General features: G+C 47.3%; 1 protein-coding gene across 1 annotated transcript in view; it reads right to left on the bottom strand.

Moving 5' to 3' along the window:
• Positions 1 to 470: 470 nt before the first annotated feature.
• The window catches only part of SNAP47 (synaptosome associated protein 47), a 103,099-nt gene continuing 79,610 nt past the window's right edge, over positions 471 to 23,959 (bottom strand). The window contains exon 5 of the mRNA XM_075588023.1: positions 471 to 600. Within this exon, the coding sequence (XP_075444138.1) occupies positions 580 to 600 (21 nt within the window). The 3' untranslated portion in view covers positions 471 to 579. The remainder of the gene's footprint in view (positions 601 to 23,959) is intronic.

Raw genomic sequence — 23,959 nt, 5'->3', positions numbered from 1 at the left:
TCTTGTCAAGGTCTAGTCCAGTTACACATAGCCACTTATCTGTGACAGTCAAGATGACGAAATAAAGGGGGAGAGTACATAAAAAAAACCTCTAACATACCCAGAGGTGAATCACCATCAGTTAGTGTCTCTGGGTAGGGTTTGTAGGTCTCCTTTGTTATAAGACTTAGGATCAAAATGGAGCATTTCACTATTAAATTGCAAGCCAAATTGGGAGGAGTGCAGGATTTTGGGATTTGTTTTCCATACATGTATGGCCAATTCCCTTTCCCTAGCAGCACACACAATAGAGGTAATGCTATTTATAGTGCCCCTGCTATATCCCGTTATTGGGGTAGGTCTGAGCTCACCTAATTCTAATTAGCACAATTTCAGATAGTAACTCTCGTTTAATGCAATATCAGTTTAATAGAATAACTAATTAAAATAAATAATTTTGAAACAACATACCTTTTAAGAGTTCCCAGCGCTAGAATTAATGTCCAAGATGCCGTAATCCAAATTAAATAGTCTCAGATGGGGGCTTCTTAGAATTGGTAGATGGAATGTAGACAAAGTTCCAGGTAGGTGATAAGTTCCTTAACGATGTCCACAGTGATTCTGTAGAGACAGAAAAGAAACACACCAATTGCGCAGTATGCAACAGCTCTTGCCCCTAACCAGAACAATGGACATAGAAACCCCACTTACAAGATGTTAGCTTGTTCATACAGGGGAGAGAATCTGTACTGATGTCATCACTTCAACCCGATAGTTCACGGATCCCACGTGACCGACCGCGGTGATTCTTCCTTCCATACGGCAATTCGCACTCACAGGGAAAGCGGATACAGCATGCCCAATAAATGGGGATATTAGGTTTCTCCAATTGCTGTCCAAGGTTGCGGACGGCATTCGTGAGTCACAGTACTATCCCCCATTTATTGGGCATGCTGTATCCGCTTTCCCCATGCCTCCACCCCTGCCATCAGGGCGTGGAGTGTGGGAAAAAGAAAGGCCACCATGAGATGGCAGCTTCCAGCGCAGAGTCAGACTGTTATTGCAATTCAGCGCGTGCCTGGCAGGTGGCACACAGAATATCTTGACTTACAGTATGATATTCTGAATGCAAAAAACAAGATAGGTAGCGCTAACTAGACTGTGATAGAAATACGGTGACTATTCAACATATAACATAAATATTTACACATATGTGACTAACAACAACTAAACCTTATATATCCTTATATATATATATATAGTAGAAATATATATGTGGCTGCCGCTGATACAATTCTGACCCCCTGGTCAGAAATGACTAGATGGAAAGGAAATACATATCATATGGCGCCTAACATATAATTATATGTGAAAAGGATATAAACTGCCGAGCCTGGTAGATGTGCAGATCTCAAGGTGTCTCCAAATGAGGTAGTAAGTGCAGATGGATGATAAGGGCAGGCAGTGGATTTATTTGAGAGTATCCCCTCTCCTCAGTGGCTAGATGCAGCTGGACACGTTGTTCCTCTGTTTGTGAAGAGTTGCACACGCCGGCTGATGTGTGGGCGAAACGCCCCTCTCAGTACACTACTCGGAGTGTGTGGCCAGCCCGTGAACGACGGCAGCAGATTCGCCAGGGATATGGCAATGATTTCTCAATCCGTAATGGCAGATTCAGTAAACAGCAGTCAGTGGGGGGGGATAAGCAAAGATTCAGCAGTATGATCAGCGTGACCACCCTTCGCGTTTCAGAAGCACTGCTTCCTTCCTCAGGGGTAGGAAGGAAGCAGTGCTTCTGAAACGCGTAGGGTGGTCACGCTGATCATACTGCTGAATCTTTGATTTATCCCCCCCCCACTGACTGCTGTTTACCGAATCTGCCATTACGGATTGAGAAATCATTGCCATATCCCTGGCGAATCTGCTGCCGTCGTTTACGGGCTGGCCACACACTCCGAGTAGTGTACTGAGAGGGGCGTTTCACCCACACATCAGCCGGCGTGTGCAACTCTTCACAAACAGAGGAACAACGTGTCCAGCTGCATCTAGCCACTGAGGAGAGGGGATACTCTCAAATATATCCACTGCCTGCCCTTATCATCCATCTGCACTTACTACCTCATTTGGAGACACCTTGAGATCTGCACATCTACCAGGCTCGGCTGTATATATCCTTTTCACATATAATTATATGTTAGGCGCCATATGATACGTATTTCCTTTCCATGATATTCTGAATACTAAAGCTTAGTAATAACCTAGCAGGTGTCTTAAGAGAAGATACAATGTACACGTCTCTTTGTCTAATGACCTTCTCCATCTCTACTGTTGCAGTTTCACACGTTATTAAAAACCAGAATGCATTAACCTAATCTGTCTCATAACGTTTGCACTGTACATCGCATGGGATATGGCACTTTCTCCTTGGCACAGAAGACCGGCTTGCAGTTTTTCCTATATGATATACTGTGCAATTCAAGTTGGGACAGATAACAGTGCGTCTCTGTCTGAGATCTATCAGTATATCACTGACAAATACCCATTAAAAAACACCAAGCCAGAAAGACTGGAAGAATTCTATTCATCACAACTTACGCTTTAATAGTTGCTTTATTAGAACACCGTGACCCAGCAAGAAGGACGGTTGCTGGGCACTGCACGCATCATGGATGGGTATGTTCTATGATGGCAAATTTCGAAGGAGAAAGAGATTGAATAAAAGACCTTCCCAAACCCATCTCTCCAATCTGCCTCTTCCCAAGTACCTGTTCCAACCTGAGTACCTGCCTCAGCCCGAGTACCTGCCACAATACCATTACCAGTATGAACTAACCAACTCCAAAAACGAGATGAACCTACATCCCAACTAAATGATCAACTCGAACATCTATATTTAGCACACCCCTTGCATCAACAATTGGTTGCTGCCACCCAATTTTCAGCCCATGTATAAATCAAGATAAATATAAGTTTACACAAGTTTACATATAGTAGAAATTGTCATTCCCAAATGACCTGTATATGCGTTCCATAGACCACGCATGCATCTACATTAAAAGACCTGGATTAAAAGAGCTGTACTTTAAGCATTTATTTTTTCTTGTTTTTTAATAGGATACATTAAGTAATATCACACTTATTTTACAGAATTTAAGCCGTCAAATCGACAGCCAGAAGAAGTCAATTGAAGTCTAAAAACTATTATAATTTTCAACCTTTTTAATACTGTAGAGATATTTTATTTTATATTTTAATTGTAGTGGGCACATACTGTAGAGACATATAAAAACACAGTAACCGCAAAACATTGCAAAGTGACTTTTTTCGTCAGTAATACTGTATGTACAGGTACAGTATGCAGTGTTCACATTAGAACTGTGGGATTTGACCACACTATCGACTGGTGTCAAGGATTGGACTTCGGCTGAAGTGGATCCCAGTGGCAGGAACAGCAGGGAGCTTGGTAGGGGTCACAAGCAAAGGTCAGAGGCAGGCGGCAGATAGCGTAGTCAGGAAACAAGCAGGGCTCAGAGGCAGTCGGCAGATAGCGTAGTCAGGTAACAATCAGAGGTCGGCAACGAGGAGACTGGAACAAGACAATAGCAATAGCCATCACAGCAGTAAACACAGGAGCCAGCAAGAGCTGAGGAACCCGTATAAACAGGCCAGGGAGGAACAGGAAAGGGAGGTTTATATAGGCAGGCTGAGAGGTAGAGCACAGGTGCAGAGTTGTAAGGTATCAGGGTCTGGAATGTCCTAGTTTAGCAGCAGCAATCCCGGTGGACAAGTATAGGTACTGCAGGCTAGAGAATATGACAACTGGATGGACGCATAGAATAGACAAAGCAGTCACCCATTTCGATTCTACCTACATTGTACCAAAAAATGTAGAAAACCGGAGACGCTCTTTGTTCTTTATGGGGGTGTGAAGAATGATACCGGAAAATCAAAAGTATTTTGGCTCAATGTGTGTCAAGCTGCATTTAGAAGGCATATCAAGTGACTGGCAAGAATCCAACAGCGTTCATTAAAGCGTATTCCAGGAGAACAATGGCAACCTCATGGGTTGAGAAAGCCTTGGGTCTTTATTGAAAAGATTTGGAGAGCGACTGCTTGACTACTTTTTTTTTTAATAATATAGAGTGAATGTATTGACATATGGTTAGGGGCAAGAGCTGTTGCATACTGCGCAATTGGTGTGTTTCTTTTCTGTCTCTACAGAATCACTGTGGACATCGTTTAGGAACTTATCACCTACCTGGAACTTTGTCTACATTCCATCTACCAATTCTAAGAAGCCCCCATCTGAGACTATTTCATTTGGATTACGGTATCTTGGACATTAATTCTAGCGCCGGGAACTCTTATTTTGTATTTGCACTTTTTGTTAACAGGTTTGGAATTGTCTGTTTTAATAGTCCCCTTGGCAGCTTCAATCACCACCACCCAAGTGGTGACTATCAATCACTTATTTGTGTATGTTTATCACGTTCACTTTGATGTAGATTAGCGCTTGTAGTGGGTATTATTGTTGTTTGTTTAACATACCTTTTAAACTTTGAAACAACTAAAGTATTTAACGACAGACTACTAAAAATGTTGAAACAAATTAGAAAGAATAAAACTGTAAAACAATTATCTCATTTAAGGCTTTATAAATATTTCTCTCCATCTCACAGATCTTGGCATGCGAAGCAGAGTGTTTGGAGTGTCCCTACTAATATGTTTTGACTGAGATAGCCGGTAAAGCTCCTGCATGAGAGAAATTATTTCTGTCCTGAGATTCACAGGGGGAGCTCCGTTGCACCCAGACCCAACACAGTTCTGATTGTGGGTCCACATTATTGACAGCGGATAGGGAACGTGCAAAACAACAGGCCTCTTCTTGGCTGGGCTGCTGCAAATGTTCTTTCTGCTCATTAGATATGACAGCCAAGGGGTGTCTGCAAAGGCGTTTCTCCACAGATAAGATGTTCTCTGCAATCGTAGTCGTTCCTCTGGGGATTTGTGGTGTCATGGGCTAATAAAAAATGTGGACATACCATTGAAAGTGCTGGTTCAGCTATTCAGGGATACAGAAAAGAAGGGGGAGCACAGGTTGAGGAACTCTACTATGGTATATATGACCTCTAATAGATGGTGGTGAGTGTAATAAAAATATATATAAACACTTACACGGCCTTGTGTAAATGCTATCAGCAATTCAGCCCTGCTGTATGTATTGGTGTGACAAGTACTGTTACATACACCTATAATATATTATCTTTAACTGTGCATGCAATGTCTTCTATATAATGTATAACCCTGTTCACTTATGTAACTATGTATTTGTAGCCATGTATTATTTGTCATCATAACTATGTGCCCAGGACATACTATAAACGAGAAGTAACTCTCAATGTATTACTTCCTGGTAAAAAATTTTTTATAAATAAATAAAGTACAAAGGCTGCTGGCTCCTCAAACAGTACAGGCAGTCCTCGGTTATCCAACGGAATCCGTTCTGGAAGTAGCGTTGGAAAGTGAAACTGTTGTAAAGTGAGTCCCATGTTAATCAGTGGTGGGGAGTGTTGGATAACACATTCCGGTGTCAAAAAACGGCCCTTGGGTTGCATTGTAAAGCGTTGGATATGCCATTCGTTGTAAAGTGAAACGTTGGATAACGAGGACTACTTGTAGTGGGCCGTTAGAGGGAAGCTGTCCGCCTGCTGAGGTGCTGATACTCATGCGTGCCAGAGCATCATGCACCATGAAACTTATCTGATTGAAGAAAGATGTTTGGCTTTCATTCAACTCCCAAATCTTTAGCTGTACTTTAGCACATATGCAATTGCAATGCCTTGTAAATGGTATGGTCACAAATGGTATGACGTCATCAACTCTCCAAGCATGAGCGCTCGGCTGTCCTGCATATTTTTTTTTCACGTGCGAGCGGGGAGGGGGGGAGTGTGGGGGGGGGAGGGTGAAGGTATGTGGCCGAGCAGTGACTGGCGCTGATTGGTTGCTAAAGGTCATGTGACCCTTCAGTGCACCTGGAAATCAATTCACTCTGTCTTGACAAGCACCTAGCGCCCGCAAGCGTACAGGCGCGCACGCACCGCGTGAGTGAGGCCAGACACATTGACATTGATTGAACTCAACGCACTAAGTGCCAAGTGCATTCAGCGGCAGCGTGGATGCAGCCTAATGCACTGTGCTCCTCATGTGTAACCGCAGCATTGTTTGAATATATAGCACAGTGTACCTGAACCAAATATACAACCGCTTTGAACACTAACCACAACACATATTATCTTCACCCATTAGGGTCAAAACGGGCATTAATAACCCTTTATATGATGGTCCTAAGGAACCTTATGAGGAAAGGAGCACTGGCAAGACCAACAGGATCAGGAAGCCTTTGCTATTCAGGGCAGCAGTTCTAGCAGTTCACTAGACAAGATGCTGGAGAGCTCCATTGCCACAGAATATGTTTGAGCTTTACCTGCTCACTCCTGCAGCTAATCATGCTTGTGGTCGACACTCCCGCTAGTTATCTTCCCATACTTTTGAGAATGTTGAGAAAAATGGACATTAGGGGGGTCTGACGTAAAGAGCACTAAGATCTCAGCAGCCATTTTGGCAGACTATCCTTGTCAGCCATTTTGTCTTGTTTGCTATTGTTTTGTTTGTCATTCAGTTTGTTATAAGCTGTGTCTGTCTTCCATGTTGTAATGTGCAGATTTCTGTGAAACAAGCTGTGTGAACGTGAAAAACAGAGATGTTGTTTGAGCTCCCAGCCGATTCTTTGTATCTTTTACCAGCTGCAAACGATGGGGTGATGGGGAAGGAGTATGTGGGAGTGATGGGAGGTAGAGGAAAGGTCCAGACAAGAATGAGAAACCTTGGTTGAATTAGTTGGAGTCTGAGATAAGCACAGTTACTCACATTGTAACCATGAAACAAAGTATCAATAATTATGTAGAGGAAAGGTTACTGAAGCTGGTGTAATGATTTTTGCTGATTTACATATATTCATTTTGTTTCTTTATTATACAATTACGTTATTTTTATGACGCACAAGCCACCTCATAAAGGGGCGTATGCTTTAGTTTTTATGGTATAAATGTATCTTATACCATATTACCTGTTAGAGAGCTTTTTTTATAGAAGCTTTCTCCTGTGTGCACCTGAATAAACTAATTTGATAACTGAATGTTTGTTGTAACATTTTTACATCTTTCACACTTTGCATGTCTCCAAAGTATCTAAGGTATCCTTGCTATGGTGTAGAAGGCACATTGAGTTAGCAACCAGGAACTGGAAGTGATCTGCTTTTAAAGGAAACCAGGTGGAGGGGGTTATAGGTGTGAGAAGTGGGACGTAGAACTCAAAAGTATGATGTGATAGTGGAGCTCTCCCGGTTTAGCTCACTACTAAAACTGCTGTTCAGCAATCCCTCCAGCCAATTAGGCGAGGGAAGCCCATGACCAGGGGGCAAGCCCCCCCTCCCCCTCTCCTCGCTGGGACCTCTGGGCCGTCGTCGTGGCCCCCCCCCCTCTGGGGGAGGGGGCAGGCCCAGGGCATTACAAAAGAAGCAGCCGGGAGCTGAATCTTCCATTCTGCTCCCGGTCTGCTACGAAGTTAGTTAGTGCCTCTCCTCCAGGTGAGTTCGTAGTCTCCCTGTGGGCCCGATCGCAGCGTCCCCTTCCGCTTCCGCTATGGCTGTCCAGGGGATGGTTGCGAGGCGGCCGGGGAGTGCTGCCACTGGGGATCCCCCTACCGCGCGCTCCCTCCCTCAGCCTCTGCGGCTGGCCCGCTCGGCGGGCGGGGAGGGGGGGCCTCCGGGTAACGGGGGGGATCCTCTTGCCGGCCTGTTATTGATTTATTTGTGTTGCCGGCCTGTTATTGGTTTATTTGTTTGGGGATCCCCCGTGCCACGTGGCTCTCCCTCCATCAACCTTGGTAGCTGGCCCGCTCGGCGGGCGGGGAGGGGGGGCCTCCGGGGAACGGGGGGATCCTCTTGCCGGCTTGTTATTTATTTATTTGTTTGGGGATCCCCCGTGCCACGTGGCTCTCCCTCCATCAGCCTTGGTAGCTGGCCCGCTCGGCGGGCGGGGAGGGGGGGCCTCCGGGGAACGGGGGGGATCCTCTTGCCGGCTTGTTATTTATTTATTTGTTTGGGGATCCCCCGTGCCACGTGGCTCTCCCTCCATCAGCCTTGGTAGCTGGCCCGCTCGGCGGGCGGGGAGGGGGGGCCTCCGGGGAACGGGGGGGGATCCCATTGCCGGCATATTATTGACTTATTTGTTTGGGGATTCCCTGGCCACGTGGCTCTCCCTCCATCAGCCTTGGTAGCTGGCCCGCTCGGCGGGCGGGGAGGGGGGGGGGCAGAGGGAGGAGGAGAGGCACAGCGCGACAAACCCCACGGTTTGGACGGGGTGACATAGTGTATATAGTGGGTATACTGCACTCGTAGTTGCGTTCTGTACGATAGGGTGTGTGTAGGTGCTGCACTCGCCGTTACAATGTGCGGTAACTGGGTTACACGGTGTGCATTGTGTACATACCGCATTCAAGGTTACGTGCTGTATGTGGATTATAAAGCGTATATATGCTGCATTTAAGTGTTGTAATGTGCTGTAATTGGGTTACATGGCGTGCAAAGCGTATATGTCGCATTCAAGGTTAAGGGCTGTATGGGGATTATAAGGTGTATATATTCTGCATTCAGTGTTGTAATGTGCAGTAATGGGGTTACATGGCGTGCATAGTGTATATACCACATTTAGGGTTAAGTGCTGTGCGGGGATTATGTAACGTATATATGCTGCATTCAGTGTTATAATGTGCTGTAATGGGGTTACATGGCGTACATAGGGTATATAGTGCATTCAGGTTAAGTGCGGTATGTGGAGTATAAAGTGTGCATATGCGGCATTCATGGTTATAAGGTGTTGTAATCGAGGTGCATGGTTTATATAGAGTATATATTGCATTCACGGTTACGTGCGGCATGTGGAGCATAAGGTGGATTCATGCGGCATTCAGCGTAGTAATGTGCGGTAATGGGATTACATGGCGTACATAGTGTATATACTGCATTCAGGGTAGGTGCTGCGTGTGGATTAAAAAGTGTATATATGCTGCATTCAGTGTTATAAGGTCGTTTATAGAGTATATACGGCATTCACGGTTACGGCGGTATTTGGATTATAAAGTGTATATATGCTGCGGTATTTGGATGATAAGGTGGGTGTATAGATGCTGCATTCAGTGTTATAACGTGCTTTAAGCGGGTTACATGGCGGGTATAGCGATTATACTGCATTCAAGGGTACGCGCCGTATTTGATTATAACGGATATATATGCTGCAGTCAGGATTATAATGTGCGGTATTTGGGTGACAGGGGTGTATACGGTACCGCAGGCGTGGTGGCGTGCCGTATTTGGATTATATGGCATACACTGTGATCACGGTTACGTGCTGGGTTCTGAATATAATGTGTATAGACCACATGCGCGGTTACATGATGGGCTTGGATTATATGGCGTATATGCTGCATGCCGGGCTTCGCGCCATTGCGTGGAGCATAGGGGTGCGTATATACTGCCTTTGCGGGTCAGGTGCTGTATGGGTTCAGCGTTACATGCTACATTCAGGACGACGTGGGGTATACGGTGCGTTATGCTGCAGGCAGAGGTATGACGCTTGTAGGGGGTTAATCTCACTTCCCGTTCAGCGCAGGCCCTGGTAGGGCATGGGTAATCCCTCTTCCTGTTCAGCACTTGGCGCCCGCTATGGTATGGGTAACCCCACTTCCTGGTCAGCACATGGCCCTGCTATGGACGGGTAACCCCCGCCCCCCACTCCCTGGTCAGTACAGGGCCGCATGCCCCTGGTTGGGCGTGGGTAATCCCACTTCCTGTTCATCACAGGGCCAGGGAGGGTGTGGGTAACCCCACTTTATTTTGCATGCGATAAAGGGGCGGTTGCAAATAGCAGGCCTAACGCCCCTTCTTCGGTTAGCAGGAGGTCCCACGTATCGATGATAACATATCAATTCATGTTTCTTTCAGTCAGTTTCGGTACCTCGTGCGAGTAGCAATTCAGTTTTCATCCGGACCGGTTCCGCCTCCGTCGACTCTCGATACTTCCCATACTCACAGAAAACCCAGTAGACGGAACACATAGTTAAATCACGCAAATTGAAATCACACGCCCACGACACTTAGCACATCAAGCAGAATGTCCTTTGTAGACAAAATCATACAACTGCAGGCTGACGTGCGAAGCAAGGAAGAAGGCTGGTTCCAGAGGCAGCTGTTGATGCTCATGCACGGAGCGGGTGATGGCCAAGGCCATGCGAGCGGACAAGGCCATATGAGCGGACAAGGTCAAATGAGCGGACAAGGTCAGGCTGGCGGGCAGGAGTTGTGGAGCGGACAAGGTCAACACGGTCCCGCATGCGAGGACGCGTGGCCCTCATCAAGTGATGAGGGCGCCCCCAGCCAGGTGGTGCGCCATACGGCAGGACAAGGAAACGGAAGGGACACGCCGCAATGGCAGGGCGTAAGTCCGCAAGCAGGGCGGCGACCCAGGTCATCGGTGCCAGGGGGCATGTCAACACGGAGGTTTAGGAGACCATCGCCGGTCACGGACAAGCCAGCAGGCAGGTGTCCCCATTCTCTCATTTCAGGCACCAGGGAACCAGCGGCCGGCACAGGGTCGGCTCAGCAGCAGGCGGCTGAGGCGCGGGCACCATCACCATGCAGGGTGGGAGATGGGGCGCCGACAGCACGTGGTCACAAGGGGAGACTCGATAACAGAGACCGGGAGGAAGAAGCAGCCAGCGCGGTTCCCGATAGGCGGCCAACAACGCCACCCGGGTCAACCCTCAGCCTGGCGAAAAAGCGGTCAAAAAAAGGTAAACGGCCAGCGAAAACTGACAAAGGGGTAGCCAGCGGGAGTCCCCCACACAAGAGACTAGCGGTTTGCACTCCCCCTCAAGCGATAGTGTGCGAGTCTCCCCGGGGTACTGGTGCGCAGCTCATGGAGGCAGCGTTGTTGGGCATAAGGCAAGCCCTATCCCCGCTAGTGGCGCACCTTGACGCTGGGCCAGAGGTGTCAACGAGCGCAGGGGGTCACATTGGGGTGACGACACCCGCACCGGCAGAGTCACCAGCGGTAGTGACACCAGCGATAAGCGCAGTGCCGGTTCTAGCAACGCTAATCGCACCAGCAGCGGCGATAGCTCCAGCTATAGCGGCAGTCGTAGCGCCAGCATTGGGGGCGGCGCCAGCGGTAGCGACACCTATAGTTCCAGCAGCGGCAATGGCCGCAGTTCCCCCGCAACCGGTTAACAACACACCGCTAGGGGCCGGTGGGCAGGTTGGGCCAGTGGAATCACCAGCCCCCACGCTCACCCTCCCTCAGGCGGCACCCGCCTCAGAGGAGCTAGCCAAGCTAGCCAAGGATGAGAGGATGCCCGATGCGGCATATAAGGTCTCTTGTATATCTAGACCTAGCTCAGTGGGCTTGCACTTGCTAAAAGAGGTAAAGGACAAGATATGGGCCGGGGAGTACGTAGATATATTATCTTTACTACCAGGCTACAGGGAGGCGTTGGCCGCATCCTCAAAGACGGGGGAAGCGAAGAAGGTGGATGTGGAAAAGAGGCTTTTCCCGCACACCTTTCGCAATTGGTCGAAGGCATTTGTTATCCTGGCTGGAGTAATTGGGGAGAAGGATCCCCAGGCGTGCGCATCGCTCTTTACGTATCACGACATGATCGAGGAAGCACACCACACGTACGGGGGAACGGGTTGGTGGACATATGACCAGTGCTTAAGGCAATCAATGAAGGCCCAGGAGGAGGTGATACCATGGAACGTCAAGGACGTCAACCTGTACCTGCAGTTTGTGTCCGGGGGCGGGGCAGATTCCTTTCGAGGGAGCGGCACCGGAGGTAGGGGGACATGGCGGAATAACGCGCCAGGGACTAGCCAGTCGCTGCGCACCAACTCGGGCTTCTGTTGGCCGTTTAACCAGTCCAACTGCACGTACGACAACTGCCGTTTCCAACACATCTGCTCCTTTTGCGGCGGCCGCCACGCCCAGGCAAAGTGTTTTAAGAAGGGCGGTCGCAGGGGGAGGGGCGCAGGGCGGAAATTTGAACGCGAGGGCAGCGACACCAATAATCGTCGCCAATTTAGCACCGTGGCTAGCAAGGTATCCCAATAGGGAAGCGGCCCAGCTACTCTTAGCTGGGTTTAAGGAGGGGTTTAGGATCCCGTTTGAATATCAAGCGGGATCAGGGTTTAGCCGGAACTTGAAATCGGTCAGGACACACGGTGACGTAGCTAGGAAAAAGGTCTGGAAGGAAGTCGAATTGGGGAGGATGGCTGGCCCCTTCGAGTCCCCTCCCTTGCCTAATCTCAGGATTTCCCCATTGGGAGTGGTCCCCAAGAAAGAGGCCGGGGAGTATAGGTTGATACAACACCTATCCTACCCCGAGGGGTCGTCGGTAAACGACGGCATTGACAGGGAGTTGTGTTCGGTGTCTTACGCGAACTTCGATCAAGCCGCAGTGCTGGTGGAAAGGATGGGAGAAGGGGCTCTATTGTCAAAAGCTGACATCAAATCGGCCTTCAGACTCTTGCCAGTCCACCCCGAGTGCTTTCATTTGCTAGGTTGCATGCTCGAAGGTCAGTACTACATAGACTTATGCTTACCGATGGGATGTGCGCTTTCTTGTTTTTATTTTGAGACATTTAGCACCTTCCTAGAATGGGTGGCCCGGAAGAGGGTGCAGGCAGCGGGGATCATGCACTACTTGGACGACTTCCTTTTTGTGGGCCCCAGGGGTTCGGACTTATGCGCTAGGTGGCTGTTCGAATTTTCAGCCCTGGCGCGCGAGTTCGGGGTTCCTTTGGCCGACGAGAAGACAGTGCGGCCAACAACCACTCTTACCTTTTTGGGTATAGAAATTGACTCTGAGGCGATGGAGTACAGGCTCCCTCCGGAGAAGCTGGTCGCCCTAAGCAGGCTTCTCCGCGAGTTCATAGCTCTCAAGAAAACATCTTTGAGGCACTTCCAGGCGCTGCTAGGCCACTTAGTATTTGCGGCGCGCGTAATGCCGGCCGGGAGGGTTTTCACCAGGCGCCTCTCTGCAGCAACGGTCGGGGCGAGACGACCCAACCACTTCATCCGCATCACCGCCGAAATCCGAAAGGACTTGACGGTGTGGCTGCGTTTTTTAAGGGACTATAACGGCAGAACCTTGTGGCGAGGTCCCCCATCTAACAACACAGAGTTGCAGCTGTTTACAGACGCCTCAGGGTCAGTCGGTTTTGGGGCCTACTTCGGTGGGGCATGGTGCGCGGAGCGGTGGCCTCCCCACTGGCGGGGGACGCCGCTAATCAAGAACTTGGCGTTCCTGGAACTATTTCCCTTGCTCGTCGCAGTGCGCCTGTGGGGTCACTTATTCGCGACAAATGACAGCAGAAGGCCAGTAACACCAGCGATATTAGAAGGTTTAATGCAGGCCACAGACAGAGTGTGCCTATCGGGGTTCGAGGCAAAACTTTTCCGGCTGGCGTTTGCATTGGCTTTCTTCACAGCGTTGCGAGCCGGGGAGCTGGTGTGCGCGTCGCGCAAGGGCGAGGGAGGGATGCAGTTTGAGGACATAGTCTTAGGGGAAGGGTGGGTCAAACTACACTTAAGAAGGTCAAAAACAGACCAGCGGGGAAGGGGAGCGTGGATATCTTTGCTAGGGCTACCAGGGACCAAATTTTGCCCAGTGAGCACGCTCAGGGAATACTTGGCATGCAGGCCAGACGGGAAGGGTCCCCTGCTCCTTCACGCGGACGGGGTACCGGTATCTAGATTCCAGTACCTGCGGGTTTTCCGCATGTGCCTAAAACACCAGGGCCTCGACGAGGCACAATTCGGGACGCATTCGTTCCGGATTGGGGCGGCAACGGAGGCATCACGCGCAGGGCTGTCAATAGCTGCGATACAAAAGATAGGGCGATGGAAGTCTAACAGATACCGGTCCTATATCAGGCCCGCATTATCTGGCGTATAGCGTGCTAGGGTAAACCCCCCCCCCATCCTCTTTATGCCTTCACAGACGCCGTACCCACTTGGATAATCGGGGACTCGCTTATACACTGGGCAGAGAAGCGGGCTGTCAAACGCCCATGCGGGGCTAACCTCGGGTTGCGAACGGAGGAGGCAAATGTGGTATGGGGGGGAGGCAGGGGGCTGCCGTGGGCTCAGTTGCTCCCGCGGCTAATGGTGACGGGTAGGGATAGGAGGGCGCCGCAGATCTTGCTCCTCCACGTCGGGGGCAACGACCTGGCCGCTCGACGCTACTTCGAGCTGGTCAACTCAATAAAACACGACCTGGCCCTCATACTCGCCAATTGGCCAGGTGTACAGATAGTCTGGTCGGACATATTGTGCAGGGGAATGTGGAGGGGCGCAAGGGCTCCGGGCGCCATCGACCGAGCGCGGGTCAAACTGAACAAGATGGTGGGAAAGTTTGTGACACAGTGTGGGGGATGGCAGATCACCCATCCCGAGTTCGACTACAAGTCAACCGGTCTGTTCCGGGCCGACGGCACACACTTATCCGAGATAGGGGCGGACTTGTTCAATAACGATTTGCAGGAGGGGCTGGAGAGGGTCCTTGCGGGGTTGGCGGCACGGTCTAATTTAAGGAGGGTTAAATAGAGCCGTGTGTGGCGGCAGTTCGGGGGTAAGTGCTTGTCCTTGCCAGATGGGCTCGGGGCGGGCGTCGCCCGGGGGTAGGAGCGATTGGGCGGGGTCAAGCTAACGTGACACCCGGGAACCCACTCGCGACAACGGCCGGCTCTTTAGGGGTCGGCCGGGTACGGGGGCAGCAGGCCAAAGCCTGGCTGACCCCCTGACCCCACTCTGGCTTGGACTAGCGCTTACTCCAGTATTATGATTGTTAATAAACAAAGCCGCGGCCTTTTATACCTCCAAACTGAGTCTGTCATTACTCGTCTGTTATACGTGGGTACCGGTTTCCAAGTGGGAGGGGGAGGGGGTCCCTCGCAGCCTCCCTGGTCAAGCAATCCCTCCAGCCAATTAGGCGAGGGAAGCCCATGACCAGGGGGCAAGCCCCCCCTCCCCATCTCCTCGCTGGGACCTCTGGGCCGTCGTCGTGGCCCCCCCCCCCCCTCTGGGGGAGGGGGCAGGCCCAGGGCATTACAAAAGAAGCAGCCGGGAGCTGAATCTTCCATTCTGCTCCCGGTCTGCTACGAAGTTCCCACCCACCCACCCCATTAGCAAGAAAGTCGGGGGCAGACGCTTGCCCCCGGCCACTCTGTGGAGTAGTTACAATTCCCCTTGGTTGATAAGCTGTCTGTACTACCTGTAAGCTGTAACATGTACCATCATATTTTACAGGGCAGAGTCCGAGGACCTCCCGAAAAACAAAGGACTGAAGTTCCTTCAGGAGGCTCCAGTTGGTCGTTTTGCCACTGTCGCGGCGGCAGTTCGGGGGTAAGTGCTTGTCCTTGCCAGATGGGCTCGGGGCGGGCGTCGCCCGGGGGTAGGAGCGATTGGGCGGGGTCAAGCTAACGTGACACCCGGGAACCCACTCGCGACAACGGCCGGCTCTTTAGGGGTCGGCCGGGTACGGGGGCAGCAGGCCAAAGCCTGGCTGACCCCCTGACCCCACTCTGGCTTGGACTAGCGCTTACTCCAGTATTATGATTGTTAATAAACAAAGCTGCGGCCTTTTATACCTCCAAACTGAGTCTGTCATTACTCGTCTGTTATACGTGGGTACCGGTTTCCAAGTGGGAGGGGGAGGGGGTCCCTCGCAGCCTCCCTGGTCATGAAAAGCAGGTGTGGTAAGTTCTGATACTGTTGGGCCTGACAATACACCATTCCTCACAAGATGCCTTAGAACCGGCTTTGTCAGAATAGGTCTTCTGGAAATCCTTTAGGAGGTGTGGGGGTGTGAGTCATTTAAATACAATTTCTTTATATGCAAGTCAACATCGAGGCACAACATCTTGGGAGATAAGCCCTTTTACTTTTTGATATATACATTGTGGTGATATTTGTTCAGTGACTATTCCTGTCCCAACGTTATCATATTGCTTTATTATTAGGCATAGGGAGAATGCCTGAGGAATAAATTGGTCACATCTTTAACAATCATTGCCGTGGTTTTCCCTATGGGGCGGTATGCCACTAATTGTTTTTGTATCTATTTTCCTAATTACACATTCATTTGAGTAAAAAAAACATTGTCAACCATTCAATTCTTTGGCAACTGCGCTAATGCCAGTTATTCACTCGAATGTATCTTAATCTTGATATTGTAGTAATTATGAATTAAAGCAGCACGTACCTTGATAAGGGAAAATATACTTTTTTTCCCAAATATTTTTTACTTTAGGAAACAACAAATAATTCAATGTCTTAATGAAAAAAATGGCATTTTCTTGACGAGCAAGTAATTGACAATCATATCCTTACCCCTGTCTCTGCAGAGCAGACAGATTCAAAATCAATATCTTGATACAGATGCAGCGGCAGTTATCCGAAAATTTACCTTTTTTCTGGCAACGGAGGACATGAACCTGCAGTATGCTGATGAGGATGCCCTTCACAATGGCAGGGGTAAGTAGAATGGTTTTATTTACTTTATTTATGCTGCATGGCTAATGTTGTGTTTAATAATGGGCAAATAATCTATTATCCATATCTGGATAATAGTTATTTTGCCCATTACTGTATGTATTTGGTGGTGGTGGTGGGGAAGGGGGTGTATTGATTGAAATGTAGGCCATGTTTATTTTTTTCAATACAGGAATGGTACCGCAGGCCTGCAGGGACCCACGGGGACCACCCGAGGACCCCTGGATGCCCACGGGGACCACCTGTGGACCAACAGGGACACCTGTGGGGAAGAACCGGGGGCCCCACAGCTGTGGGGGCCCTGGGGACCAACAGGGACCACCCAAGGGCACCCACGACACCTGTGGGAACCACCTGAGGCCCCCCACACCCCCATGGGAACCAATCAAGGGTTCCCAGACGCCCATGAGAATGACCTGTGGAACCCGTTGGGGCCAGCGGGTACCACCTGAAGGGCACAGAGCCTAGCAGGGACCACCCAGAGGCCCCCAGACACCAGTGGGTACCCCCCAGGGTGCAATGTGGGGCCTGCAGACACCCGTGGGGGCCACCCGGGGACCCCCGTCGGCCTGTGGTATTAATCCTGTGTTAAAAATAAATATTGGTTTTACAGTATGTAGGGCATAGGGTGGGTATTGGTGCTTACTAGATATTTTGTTTTAAACATTACAGTAATGTAGCATGGGGTCTCCGGAGCTGAACCGCATTGATTTCAAGTCCAGGGACCCCCTGCTTCCCGTGATACAGGCCCCGTTATGGGGTGCCGGTATCTCCTACGCATAGAAATGTATCATGTCACGTGATGGGGACATTTCCATGCATAGGAGATACCGGCACCCCATAACGGGGCCTATATCTCGGGAAGCAGGGGGTCCCGGACTTGAAATCAAAGCGTTTCAGCTCCGGAGACCCCCTGCTACATTACTGTATTGTTTAAAATTAAATAAAACCCCCGTGATCGCCTGAGAGGCGCGCAGTTAAAATCACTGATTCAGCCTATCTCTTTCTGCGTGTTTATTACAGACAGGCAGGCCCTGGTAGGACTCACACAGCAGGGACCCCTGCTGTGTTACTCCGATGGCCACTATAGTCTGCCCCGCCAAAACTAGTGAGGAGCGCAGGGAAATCTCAAAATCCATTTCGCGATTTGTTCGAATAACGGCCGCTGCATCTGTAACATCCTGTGCAAATACTTTTCAACGCCTAACCATAAAAAGCGAAACTCTAAAGGTGATAACTAAATTATAGTAGAATTGTTATTTTGTATCCTGGTGCAATCTGTGCAATATGCTGATATATTGTCACCCATAACAGAAATACTGTTGTAGAAGGGTAAAGAAAATGTGTATCTTAGACAGGAATCTACAAGGTTGTGACGACTATTGAGATCCCCCAAACAGCTGGAACATAAAAGAAAAAAAAAACCTCTAAATTTGAAATTGTATTACAATATTTCATCAGTTTTGTAGCCGAGAGATAAATAGCCTTCATAGGACACATTTTGGTTTATACTTAATATAAAACATACCAGCTACTGTAGGTATCGCTTACCAAGCTCTGATAAACTGATATCGGAGATAGATTTTTGCTAACTGCAATTGACTTGAATGGCAATTCATGTTGATTGAGCTCCAATACCCATTATCAGAGATTTACGAGTCCCCCTTAGAAATAAAGAAATAGATATGGATGTGTACCTTTAAGGATCAGTGGGTCCTTGCTGTAATTATTGGCAGGGGCCAACAATGTTTTGAAGTTTTCTGTTCTATAAATAGAAGAAGTCTTAAACAGCTGGAAGTGGGACTTTTTTTATTATGTGTCTATGTATTATGTTAAACTTCAGCATGTTAGTAGCATTCTAATTTTCCAGGAGGCCCCGAATATGAACTGTAGCTTCCAGCACAAAAGTCAGGACCATGTCAGAAACACTTTTGGATATAGTTAGGTGACTGGAACAACTGTAGTAATTCAACCTTGGAACTGCACTAACGAAGTTCCAACAAAAAGAATAAATATGCATATGTAAATTGGATCATAACTTGTTATTAATACTCCAGGAGAATATGCACATAAATGTGGTCACTTCATATTAGTCTTCAACATAAATACAAGAAATGACTAGGAGTTCTACATCTTGGTTCAATATTTAGTTGATGTTGGAATATCATCGTACTTTGTCTAAGATTCCAACATTGAATCATAAGGTTCCCAGTGGAATTAGGCGAGCGAGCGGTGTGCTGCATGTCACCTACAGTTTATTTGGTAACTCATCAGGGGGTATAAAATCAGTGCACATATGATTTTAGAATTAAAATCCTATTACGTGACATCAAGATATGGCCCCTGGAGACCCTGGAACCACATCATGATCTTGAGAATCTAGACTCACAGAGTCCCATCTGGTTTTAACATTTCAATACAAATTATTTCCACCTGTTCTGGGCAGGTCTACGTTGGCACTGTGCTGACTGCTCATATTACGGATACTATAAATTATTGCAAATCACCACAGGGGTTTATGCATGTGTGGAATATTTTGCAACCCTCCATGTGCCAAAGAGGTAGGTGGAACTTTGGTAAGGTCGAATGGCTGGCGAGGTGCATAAAACTCTAGTTAACATGATACTATGGATCTATGGAACAGTTTAATTTCCTGTGCAACCTGTCAAAGCATGAATAGAATCAGCCAGACTGCCAGCCAGCACTCTTTCTTTATTACTTTTATTGTGTATTTTAAAACTAGGCAACTGTAGTGCTCATAAGAAAAGCCACAACGCGGTGTATTGAACAAAATAAGAATATTTGCACCTCTAAACTAACTCAAAATGAATGCATGCATTGTACAATATCTATTAATTACACAAAACAGCCATAAGTGCCTAACATATTGTTTATTGATATGTGATTTTAATTATCAAATTAGAAAAAAAATGCTGTATATACAGATGTGACTCATACCGCAAAGTTATGCTTTAATCAGAAATGGCATATCTTGATATATTGTGTCAGGATTACCACTGAATCCTATGCAAAACGTGTAATACTCTGAACTCTATTGTAAATATAGTATGACATCCATGGCAGGATTGGCAGCACATACAGTACACCATGGGAAGACACTCCTTTACCCACATGGTACGCAGACTTTAGTTAAATAAAAAATCCATACTTCTGCACTGTAAACTAAATCCCAAAAATAACCAAAAAATATTTACATTTGGAGGGATATATATTTTGGCATGGAAAACTACTGTATATTGAAACACAATTAAGGTAAGGACATTTTCGGTGTCCTGGGGAGCCTTCCCATGATAGCAGATATGCTATTAGACGTAATGTAGCAATAATAGACAGGTCCCTACTCCAAAAACAACAGACTATGTCAATACATTCACTCTATATTATTTTTAAAAAAAGTAGTCAAGCTGTCGCTCTCCAAATCTTTTCAATAAAGACCCATGCTTTCTCAGCCCATGAGGTTGCCATTGTTCTCCGGTAATAAGCTTTAATGAACGCTGTTGGATTCTTGCCAGTCACTTGATATGCCTTCTAAATGCAGCTTGACACCCATAGAGCCAAAATACTTTTGATTTTCCGGTATCATTCTTCACACCCCCATACAGAACAAAGAGCTTCTCCGGCTTTCTACAATTTTTGGTACAATGTAGGTAGAATCGAAATGGGTGACTGCTTTGTCTATTCTATGCATCCATCCAGTTGTCATACAGTATTCTCTAGTCTGCAGTACCTATACTTGTCCACCGGGATTGCTGCTGCTAAACTAGGAACATTCCAGACCCTGATACTTTACACCTCTGCACCTGTGCTCTACCTCTCAGACTGCCTATATAAACCTCCCTTTCTTGTTCCTCCCTGGCCTGTTTATACGGGTTCCTCAGCTCTTGCTGGTTCCTGTGTTTACTGCTGTGCTAGCTATTGCTATTGTCCTGTTCCAGTCTCCTCGTTGCCGACCTCTGATTGTTACCTGACTACGCTATCTGCTGATTGCCTCTGACCCCTGCTTGTTTCCTGACTACGCTATCTGCCGCCTGCCTCTGACCTTTGCTTGTGACCCCTACCAAGCTCCCTGCTGTTCCTGCCACTGGGATCCACTTCAGCCGAAGTCCAATCCTTGACACCAGTCGATAGTGTGGTCAAATCCCACAGTTCTAATGTGAACACTGAATACTGTACCTGTACATACAGTATTACTGACGAAAAAAAGTCACTTTGCAATGTTTTGCGGTTACTGTGTTTTTATATGTCTCTACAGTATGTGCCCACTACAATTAAAATATAAAATAAAATATCTCTACAGTATTAAAAAGGTTGAAAATTATAATAGTTTTTAGACTTCAATTGACTTCTTCTGGCTGTCGATTTGACGGCTTAAATTCTGTAAAATAAGTGTGATATTACTTAATGCATCCTATTAAAAAACAAGAAAAAATAAATGCTTAAAGTACAGCTCTTTTAATCCAGGTCTTTTAATGTAGACGCATGCGTGGTCTATGGAACGCATATACAGGTCATTTGGGAATGACAATTTCTACTATATGTAAACTTGTGTAAACTTATATTTATTTTGATTTATACATGGGCTGAAAATTGGGTGGCAGCAACCAATTGTTGATGCAAGGGGTGTGCTAAACATAGATGTTCGAGTTGATCATGTAGTTGGGATGTAGGTTCATCTCGTTTTTGGAGTTGGTTAGTTCATACTGGTAATGGTATTGGGGCAGGTATTCGGGCGGAGGCAGGTACTCAGGTTGGAACAGGTACTTGGGTAGAGGCAGATTAGAGAGATGGGTTTGGGAAGGTCTTTTATTCAATCTCTCTCCTTCGAAATTTGCCATCAAAGAACATACCCATCCATGATGCGTGCAGTGCCCAGCAACCGTCCTTCTTGCTGGTCACGGTGTTCTAATAAAGCAACTATTAACGCGCAAGTTGTGTTGAATAGAATTCTTTCAGTCTTTCTGGCTTGGTGTTTTTTAATGGGTATTTGTCAGTGATATACTGAGAGATCTCAGACAGAGACGCACTGTTATCTGTCCCAACTTGAATTGCACAGATCATCCATCTGCACAGCCCGTGAACGACGGCAGCAGATTCGCCAGGGATATGGCAATGATTTCTCAATCCGTAATGGCAGATTCGGTAAACAGCAGTCAGTGGGGGGGGGGATAAATCAAAGATTCAGCAGTATGATCAGCATGACCACCCAACGCGTTTCAGAAGCACTGCTTCCTTCCTACCCCTGAGGAAGGAAGCAGTGCTTCTGAAACGCGTAGGGTGGTCACGCTGATCATACTGCTGAATCTTTGATTTATCCCCCCCCCCCCCACTGACTGCTGTTTACTGAATCTGCCATTACGGATTGAGAAATCATTGCCATATCCCTGGCGAATCTGCTGCCGTCGTTCACGGGCTGGCCACACACTCTGAGTAGTGTACTGAGAAGGGCGTTCCGCCCACACATCAGCCAGTGTGTGCAACTTTTCACAAACAGAGGAACAACGTGTCCAGCTGCATCTAGCCACTGAGGAGAGGGGATACTCTCAAATAAATCCATTGCCTGCCCTTATCATCCATCTGCACTTACTACCTCATTTGGAGACACCTTGAGATCTGCACATCTACCAGGCTCGGCTGTTTATATCCTTTTCACATATAATTATATGTTAGGCGCCATATGATACGTATTTCCTTTCCATCTAGTCATTTCTGACCAGGGGGTCAGAATTGTATCAGCGGCAGCCACATATATATTTCTACTATATATATATATATATAAGGATATATAAGGTTTAGTTGTTGTTAGTCACATATGTGTAAATATTTATGTTATATGTTGAATAGTCACCATATTTCTATCACAGTCTAGTTAGCGCTACAAATCTTGTTTTTTGCATTCAGAATATCATACTGTAGGTCAAGATATTCTGTGTGCCACCTGCCAGGCACACGCTGAATTGCAATAACAGTCTGACTCTGCGCTGGAAGCTGCCATCTCATGGTGGCCTTTCTTTTTCCCACACTCCACGCCCTGATGGCAGGGGTGGAGGCATGGGGCTCCTCCTCTCCTCTCTCTGCCATTACCAAATCCTTCCTATTCCTCCCTCCCTTGCTTTTCCTTACTTTGAGGCTCACACTGTCCAGATCTTCTCTCGAGCTCCTCCACGTCCGAAGGCCCCGGAAGTGACACAACCCACCACCGGAAGTGACGTGAAGTTCACCGGGAGCCCAGTAGACCGAGAGACTTGAATCGGAGCAGTGGAGATATCGACTGGCAACTCATCTTTAGTTTTTATGTGACTATGCTATCTTTGATTAATGTAAGTGTGATATCTTATTCAATACACACCTGAATTCTATAAGTTTTGCACTATTGTGGTATTTTCTGTTTCACTGAGGATACACCACAAGGCGATCACTATCATCAAACGACTAGAGAAGGTAATACCTGAATATCCTGAGCCACGTGCTATGTGGGAAGTGCCATTTTCTATCTGAGAAATTGTGAGTTCCCATTTGGCTGAATCCTAGAATTAAGAAAACTTGTGAAGCTGATTACACTATGTAGTTTTTATTTGTTTTTCATATATGGTGATATCTGCACTCCCCAAAGCTTTGAATATAACTACACAGAAGAAAACCAGGACCTTTCTTCAGAAGGTTGAGCTGCGACCTATTACCAATTTTTTGCACTTGCATGTTCACTTATTTATATTTAATTTCAGCACCTTACTATACACTTGTTAGTGTTCTAATATTGTTCACTATTTTGTGCACATCTAATTACTCTGTATAGGAGCGCCTTAGAACCACTTTTCGTTACTTTCTAACTATCGACGTGTCTGCTTTCTGCATTTTGCCTCTAAACTCATTGAACGTCTTGTATTCTCTCGCTTGCTCCACTTTCTCAATACCTATTCTCTCCTAGACCCTCTACAATCTGGCTTCCGCACTGCTCACTCCACTGAAACAGCCCTCACTAAAATAACGAATGACCTCCATGCTGCCAAATACAGAGTTTATTAAACTATGCTCATATTACTGGACCTCTCTGCAGCATTTGACACCGTGGACCACCCTCTTCTCCTTCACATTCTCCATACTCTTGGTATTCGGAACAAAGCTCTATCCTGGATCTCCTCTTACTTCTCCCTTCGAACTTTCAGTGTCTCTTCTACTAACACCTCTTCCTCCTCTAACGATCTCTCTGTGGGGGTACCCCAGGGCTACCGCATATTTAAGTGGATGTTCAATATATGCATATGTGCATATACAATATATATACAGTATATATA

Source organism: Ascaphus truei, chromosome 2 (assembly GCF_040206685.1).
Source record: "Ascaphus truei isolate aAscTru1 chromosome 2, aAscTru1.hap1, whole genome shotgun sequence".
In the NCBI taxonomy this organism is placed as follows: Eukaryota; Metazoa; Chordata; class Amphibia; order Anura; family Ascaphidae; genus Ascaphus; species Ascaphus truei.
Note: the sequence above shows the minus strand (reverse complement) of the source record. Positions and strands in the feature narration are given on the sequence as shown.